The sequence below is a fragment of the Theobroma cacao genome, chromosome 2 (assembly GCF_000208745.1).
Source record: "Theobroma cacao cultivar B97-61/B2 chromosome 2, Criollo_cocoa_genome_V2, whole genome shotgun sequence".
In the NCBI taxonomy this organism is placed as follows: Eukaryota; Viridiplantae; Streptophyta; class Magnoliopsida; order Malvales; family Malvaceae; genus Theobroma; species Theobroma cacao.
Window position 1 is genome coordinate 9,307,188 of NC_030851.1, and position 8,608 is coordinate 9,315,795.

The following is an 8,608-nucleotide window of genomic DNA, read 5'->3' on the forward strand; positions in this document are numbered from 1 at the left end:
GACCAAAATACCCCTGTGTGGCGAAAATTTTATTTTGATTGTTTTTGATCTAAAATAGTATATATTCTCTAAAAACTCGATATTTAACAATGATTGCTCATAGGAAAGGAAAGAAACTGATATGTAAGCCTTGTGGGGTTCCGGTTGGCATTCCGGATAATGAGTGTCAATCGGGATGTCGCGGCGATTGTCATGGGCCTGAGGGAGGTTCCGGGTCGTGACAGTTTCTTTACATATCCTTTTTGATCAATTATACAAACAACTTGCTCTTACATGAAAAAAAAAAACAAAAAACAAACAGCTTTGTGATGGTTGATAACTCTATGATATAGAGTTATTTGCAGTTAATTTTGATAATAATTTAGCTTAGTCTTGTAGTAATGTATAGAAATTAGTAAGTTTCATTTAATTATTTTAAATTAAGTTAATTTAGGTGAGTGAATCTAATCTTAGTTAATTTGTGCTTAACTTGGTGTTAATGTGGTTAAGAGAGATTGTTATTAATTTATTTGTGCTTTTGTATGTTTTTGATGAAAGAAGAATTTTAATGAAAAAAGAAGAACAATTTCAAGGTGCAGACTTTCACTGCTTATGTTTCGGTATTTCAATCATAACTCTCTCTACAGAGCTCTAAATGAAGCGATTCTTAGACTAATAGAAAGATAAGAGAGAAATATACAATTTTTATACTTACCACTTCACCCAGTTCGGTTTGGAAGGTAGTCAAACATCTTGTCAAATTTAATGTACTATAGTAGTTTTAGAGTAATTAGGATTTCTGTTAATTAATTGGGCAAGGTTGCGACCCACAATCTGATATGGAAATTCCAGTTGGAATTGGCTTCTTTCTTCACCCAACTTGGTCTAACTTCAAAGTTCTATGAAAACAACCTTTTGGAGGGCTTTGAGGAGAGAAAAAAAGAAACACCAAATTTATAGTTGAGAGTCAAGCCACAAAGTCATTGAAGCTAAGAAGAATTTAAAAGATTCAAGGAGATTTGAAGATCAAGAATACAATTCTTGAGTTTTTCTATCTTTTTGTTATTCTCTTAATTTCTTGGTTTTGTTTTGAATGTTTAAACTTTATTCAATAATGGTGTGTGACTTGATGGGGAACTAATTCATTTATCTAAGATTATGATTGAACTTAATATGTAGTATGATTTATTTATCTCTATTTGACTTATGTTTGATGGATTTAAGTTGTTTATTTTATTCTGTTCTTAATGCTTCTAATTGCATGATCACCAATTAGATTGAATTGGAAACCTAGGTTAAACCTTGACGAAGGAGATATAGGTAGACCTTGAATAGAATAGCATATGATTGAATGCACTTAATTGATTAGGTGATTTGATTTACATATAGGGTAGACGTACACCTATAAGTCATACGTAGTTCAGATTAGAGCCTAAACTTAAAGAATCTATCTTTAATTAATTTGCATAGACATATAGTTAATTAATTGAGAGAGATATTTTTATGAGAAACTTAACAGAGACTTATAAATAATTTAGGACTTTAGATTAGCAACTTAATTTATTAAACTAAGTTATGAGATAAAGACAATAATCAGATGAAGTAATGAGGGACATCATAATCTTTGGTCTAGTAATTAAGTGAGCTTTATAAAATAAATTTACTATTTAATTTTAGTTTTAGTTTATTAGTTTTAATTTTTCTTTTTAATAATTTTAAATTTAATTGTTTGGATAAGATTAAAGTGTTACAATTTTAGTAGTTAACAGTAAGAATTAATTTAATTCTCTGTGAAATCAATACTCTACTAATTACTATATTATCTTTGCGATATGTATACTTGCGTGGGTAGAAAATTGAATAACAAGGGCTATCAATTCCTACGTGATTTGCATCCTTATCAACAAAATACTTTAGTGAAAGTTAGAATAGTTTGCTTATGGGAATCGATTAATCTCTCTTGACCTCAGATGTTGCTTAATCTTGATTTCTTGGCTACTAACACGCAGGTAAATAGCTATATTACAAAAACATTATTTCCAATTGCTTAAAAGATTGCAATGGGATACAATCATTCACTATTTCTAACAAATTATTTTTCATTTAAATTTCAAAACTATCAAATTCACTTAAATTTCTATCATTTTACAAGAATATGCATGCATTTCATGATAAGAAGCTGCGATGCAAAATGGTTTGCATCTCAACTCAAAGAAGGCTCTCTATACATCATTAAAAAAAATTCAGGTTGCCAATCGGAAGAATTTTTTCAATGTGATTTCTGCAGACACTATCATCATGTTCACAAGAAACACTCAACTTTAAGAGATTCGAGAAGACTTGAGTTTATACCCTTCATATTACTTTGCTCTCACAATATTCAATGACTTGAATGGCAGAGTTCACAATGATGTGATTTTGATAGGTTTGACCATTTCAACTATTGATCAAAACTATGCAAAAGATAAACTTTCACTCATTTTTGATATCATTGTCATTTTTATACATTTTGTGTGACTTATAAATTTTCTTTAATGATTCAACTCATTCATAATATTATTTTGCCATATTTGTTTTCAAAATTTTGTTTAAACAATTATTATTGAGATTGTTTTAACATATATCTTTGTAATTCGTGGACTTTATTGGGGTTTTGAAATCAATGACTACCTTTGAACAAGTTTGTTTATAGTACAAAACAAGTGATATTAGGAAACACAATCTTTACATTGAAGAGCTCAAGTAAATAATAGTATGATTATTATTATTGTTTGCTTTACATGATTATGCTCACACTTCAATATCATATAGAAAATGTCTCACTTAACATTTCACTATTTATAGTGGGAACAACTAGAAGGTTGTTTTATATGGAGATAAAGCGAATCAAATCAATGAAGATAAACTTTTAAATGAGACCATTAGCCTTATTGTCACATTAGCTGCCACAACAGTCAAGAGATACATGAGTGAGTGTATTATATGTTTTTAATTAATTTTATATTGCATGCATATAAATTGATTTCTTCCTTTCTATGATAGCCCATAATACTTCAAATTTTTACAATATTTTCCCTTATTTCAGACACTTTATACTTGGCACCATACTCGACAACTAAAATATATGTGGATTTAGGCATTCCTCAGATATATTTATATGAGGTAAGATCTATTTATGGATAATCAAATGCTTATTGTCATTATTAGAAAAGAAGCTCCATAGAGATCAAATGTTAGTGTTGTTGAAATCACTGAATAAAGTCACCTATCATGTATTTTGTGTGTTCTTATATGTTGTAGTCTACATTCACTACTCTTAAATAAATAACCACTTAACAATTATACAACTTTTGACTTTTTCTATACACATTGCAGTTCACAAATAACTTCATGAATGCTTATATAAAGTAAGCATCATATGATTATTAAAATTTAGATATATTTCAACAAAAAATGTATTGTCTATATCACATGAGTGCATTACATGGACACAATCTAGTGTCTTTAATAATCACCTTTAAAAAAAATGTCTTTAATAATCATTTTCTCTTTTCATCTTATTATCATAATTTTAAGGGTAAAATACCCACATCTCTCCTAATTTTTAAGCATAATTTTAAACGGATCAATTAATTTTAGAAATGGACAATGAAACCTAAAAGTACAAAAATCGTTAATAGAAAATATAAAAGGTCTAAAATGTCTTTTCTTATTTCTCTCTTATTTTTTTTCCTCAAATAATGTGGTGGTCGGTGGCGCTCCCATTCGTCGATCAGCCACCCCACAGTTGGATCTCACCGTCCATGGCCAAATCTAGCTAGATCTAGCACGCTCCCTATGGGGAGCGCAGGGATTTGGGGGGGGAGGGGGGGGTGCGGCTCCCTAAAGAGCATAGGGGAAGGACATCTAACTGAAGCCATGTCTAGTGCTCCTTGGCCAGAGTCGAATTTGGTGCTTCGATCTCAGGGGGAGGAAATGGAGAGTTTTTTTTGAATAGGAGAAAAAATAAAAAATAAAAAATTATAGTTTATAAAATACAATAATTTTTAAAATTTATAAAAAGTAAAATTGACATTTTAATATTATCGCGTCATCAAATTAATAAAAACATTAACAATTGAACTTATCTGTCCAACTGTAGATATTATTTTGAGACAAATTGTACATTTTGATTATTAATTAACTTGTGTAAAATTATGATTAAAAATTAAAAAAAAATCAAGATATTTTATCTTTACTTTGACCGAACAAACATTTTCCCGTTGTTAATTTTAATCTCAATGCTACAAGTCTCAAATCTCATTGTTATGGTCACCGTTGTTTCAATCTCACGTTACCAATCTTACATGTGTGCCAAATGGATCTTCTCTGTTAGTACATGATATCAAGATTCGACTTTTTTTTTTTTCCAAACAAAAAAAAAAAGAACACCAAACACAACTCAAATTTAAACGAGGCGTTTGACAATTGAACGTGCGTGCCCGAGAGGGAGCCGATATTTAATAAACGACATCGTTATGAATCTGCTAGGGAGCCTGTGATCGCCGGATTGGGAATGGGTCTTTTTCATTTTTTGGGATGCTTCAGCAGTGACAGCCTATAGAAAGTAGAAACCACCCAATCTCTTCAAAATTTCAAAAAGAAATTTCATTTTCCCCGCCAAAATAAAACCCCCAAACCTCTCTGCAAGTTCTCAATCTCCAAACCTCTAATCCTCGAATCGCCATCGCTTTTAAAAGGAAAAAAAATGGAGGAAGGCTTAATATCAGTAGATCGATGGGCAGAGGGCAGCCAAGCTTACTTTTTAACGCACCTGCACGCGGACCACACTCAAGGACTGACCTCCTCCTGGGCCAAGGGTCCCATCTTCTGCTCTAGCCTCACCGCCAAGCTCTTCCCCTTCAAATTCCCTAACTTCACACTCTCCCTTCTTCGCGTCCTTGATCTCGGCTCCTGGCACTCTCTCTCTCTTATATCCCCTTCCACCGGATCGAAAATCACAGTCCAAGTCATGGCCATTGACGCTCACCATTGCCCCGGTTGGAAAATGCAGATATTTTTTTAATAAAATTAATATCTAATCTCTTTTTAATTGTTTGATTATTTGGCAGGTGCAGTTATGTTCTTGTTTCGTGGAGAGTTTGGATGCTTGCTGAACACTGGAGATTTCCGATGGGAAAAAAACAGTGAGAGGGCTAAATTAGGAAGCGAGATGCTGCTGAATGCTCTTCAGGATGATGTGGTTGATGTTCTTTACTTGGATAACACGTATTGTAATCCTTCCTATGAATTTCCTTCCAGAGAAGTTGCTGCTCAGCAGGTGCTTTTCGAATTTTCCAATTGAGACGTTTTTTTTGCTTCCAGTGTATCTCAATCTTCTTGCTGGCAGCTATACAGCTCGAATACAATCAATCATTGGTTAAACATGATAAATTGTTTGAGATATTTAAGACCGTCGAATTTCTCTAGGTATCTAGATTTTGCAATTTTGTGATGATATCTTGAATCGGAGATGAACTCTAGATATGGGTAGCTTGACTGACACAGTTTATTGTTAGACACTATTTTAAGTTATGTGCATTCTTGTATTTCTTGTATAATATTATATATTTATTGATGGTTTGGGAGGTTGAGATTTGTTTGTACCTTTCATGACTAAAATTAACTTTTGAACATTAGACATTTCTCTGCTTGTTGATTTTTAGTGGAAAATTTGCAGTCATAATGCAAATATAAATTATTCATGGGGAGAAAAATGAGGGAAAATTATACTACAATCATCAACAACAGTTTGAAATGTTACTAAAAGTTTTCCTCTTAACGTACAATAATGGCTACAGTGGCTTGAATCATATCTGCAGATTTATCAATTTTAACATGAGTCTATATCTGTTGGAGACAACACATTCAAAATATGGGTTTGTACTAATAACAGGTTGCTGATAACAGGTTGTTGATATCATTACATCCCATCCAGAACATGACATTATCATTGGGGTTGACACCTTGGGCAAAGAAGATCTTTTGCTTCACATCTCAAATGCACTTAATACGAAGGTTTTTATAATTGGTTTTCTCTATAGTCTAGCAGTTGACATATTCAGTTGAATGAGATTTCTTCTAACTTGGGAAACCACTAGGGCAGATAATTGAGAGGATTGTCCGTTCTGATTTAATCCCTTTGATCGCAACATATCATTTTCATGCTTTATAACTGGAGAGATAGCTTAGTTCACTGCTTCAGTTCTACAGTTATTTGAGATGCAGTATGATAAACCTGGCTTTCACTATTTGCTCATGTACCATGTTAAATTCTCTGTGTGCATTGGCTTTTCTCCGACATGCGTCACCTCTTAAGAGAGTATCTTACTATAAATAGATCAATTGGTCAAGTAGTTTCTAGTTTTTCTTCCTTAAAAACATGGAGAGTATGTTATATTTGAAGATTAATGATGAATTATCTATAACATTTTAAGCCTTTCCAGTCAGTTCTTAATTTTTTTTTTCTGCTTTTTTCTTCTTTGGGATCCTTGTAGATTTGGGTTTGGCCTGAGCGCCTCCAAACCATGCATCTCCTTGGGTTTCATGACATTTTCACAACCAAAACATCGGTTACAAGGGTGCGAGCTGTTCCTCGTTACAGTTTTAGCATTGAGACTTTAGAGGGATTAAATACAATGCGCCCAACTATAGGAATCATACCATCTGGTCTTCCATGGGTGGTTAAACCTATTGAAGGAGATGACAAGCTTTTTGGTTCTCTTTTAGTTGCTCGTTACAACAGAAGCAAAGTGAGTTCAAAAGGTGGGAAGCAGAATGATAAAATGGATGGCAATTTAGGATCTGTGAAAAGGTTTCACAAGTACATATATTCAGTCCAATATTCCGATCACTCATGCTATCAGGAGATAGAGGAGTTTATAAAGCTTGTGCATCCAGCTAACATGAAAGGCATTGTGTCTTCATCATCTTGTTATGTTGATCCTCTTTATTACTTTGGCCGCCTTTGTGGAAAAAACCAACCATTACAAGGGTTGCACCATCAACATCAAAAGAAAGAGAGAGGGGACAGAGTTGTACCTGTCCATACAAATTCTAAGTTTAGAAGTGGTTGTTATAGTGGGGTAGAAAAGAAAAGAAAAAAGGTAGTTGGTCGTTTAGGAGTTCATCTGAGCTGGGTGAGTGTGCTGAGACGAGCTCAACGTGGTGTAAAGCTTGCTGAAAATGAGCGTTCTAATTGACCAGAGACTAGAGTTGAGTCTTGGTATCTAGTAAGTTGGCAGATGCTGTAAATGATGTTGACTGTTACTGGTAATTGAGAATGTATGTATAATACAGGGATTAATTGAACTGAAGGTGTGAAATGTAAAGCTTGGTTCGTTTTCTGTTTGGCTGTTTGAAGTTATGGTTTCAGGTAAGAACTCTAGACATGTGGCTGCACGTGGATTGGGGAAGCTCCACAAACTATCAGATTCAAAAAGCTGAAGACAATAGTAGGCAGTAGGCTCCTAGAGATACCATGGAGCATGAACAATGGGTTTGTCATCCTGCTAATAATGCATGATAGAAACTACATAAATAAGTAAGCAATTAATACATTCTTAAACCTTACGCGTTAAAGTCTTGCCTTTTATTGGTTTTTCAGGTGGTCGTCTAGTTGAGATGCAATCAGCGGTAAACATGACCATTGCTCTGCTGCTCAAAAATAGGTACTTCTGATCATGTTCATAGTGATGACCTCTCATGATGTAGAATTCGCTTGGAAGTAGTAGCTCTTGTAGAGTTTTCTCACATTTTCATTTGTTGTGTAATATGCATTGAAGTTGATGAAAATTGAATAAGCTTAGTAGAAAGCATAGTCTAATTGGTAGGCATGCCTATTTTTTTATATAAAGGTGTAATGTTCAAGAAAGAGAGTGCTTTGTTAGTTTGATCTGGATGTTGAACAATTATGTTTGCCTTTAGCCACACGGTTGGTGACTTGGTGTTGGATGTTGAACACTAATGTTTCCCTCTAAGTAGTAGCCGTACGTGGTAGAAGAGATAGAAATATCAAAAGGAATCATTCCAGCTTTTTATTCTTTTCGGCCTTCCTACCTCTAGGCTTTAAACCTTGGATTTGCGCAAATCCACGCGGTCGTTTGCTGTGAAATTTTTTTTATGTTTAGGTTTGCGTTAACGCTATAAAATTTGCTAGTCCAAGGCCTCGGGGCTTAGGCTCTTAGGATAAATAGGTTCACTTACGTCAGCTGTTAATACCAACCCATTCCCACCTCTTTCATAGGGCTGGATTGAGTGGGCTGGGCAGTCCACCAGGTCCATGGCTGTTGCCGTGCATCGTTAGTTGATGGTTTCCTTCATGATCAGAAGTCGTGGAGAAAAGTCTTTCGTGTGTCGTAGGCCATCAGGTTTGACAAAGTCGAACGGGAAAGTGCTTGATTAATGAATGGAGTGAGTTAAAAAAATGAAGCATTTGATTTATCTTTGGGTGTGGTGGGTAATGTGGCAAATGCAGTCAACTTCTCGTGCTCAAAGACCTACTCTTTGGTTTAAACACGTGATCTGTCTACTAAATTATTAGGACAGTTTCATTGAATTCTTCTCCCTTTTCCCTATTGTAATTTGATTT

At 34.1% G+C, this 8,608-nt stretch overlaps 1 protein-coding gene across 3 annotated transcripts; it reads left to right on the forward strand.

Moving 5' to 3' along the window:
- On the forward strand, positions 4,491 to 7,867 carry LOC18608578 (5' exonuclease Apollo). Of its 3 annotated transcripts, none has more exons than XM_007043359.2 (5): positions 4,491 to 5,018; positions 5,097 to 5,299; positions 5,929 to 6,036; positions 6,516 to 7,516; positions 7,625 to 7,867. In XM_007043359.2, exons 1-4 carry the CDS (start codon positions 4,727 to 4,729, stop codon positions 7,218 to 7,220), a joined length of 1,308 nt encoding a protein of 435 aa, XP_007043421.2. In that variant the 5' UTR covers positions 4,491 to 4,726; the 3' UTR covers positions 7,221 to 7,516; positions 7,625 to 7,867. The 3 variants fall into 3 exon arrangements, with proteins under 3 accessions (XP_007043421.2, XP_007043422.2, XP_007043420.2); XM_007043358.2 differs by having other exon boundaries at positions 4,495 to 5,018; positions 5,091 to 5,299; XM_007043360.2 differs by lacking the exon at positions 5,929 to 6,036 and having other exon boundaries at positions 4,494 to 5,018; positions 5,091 to 5,299.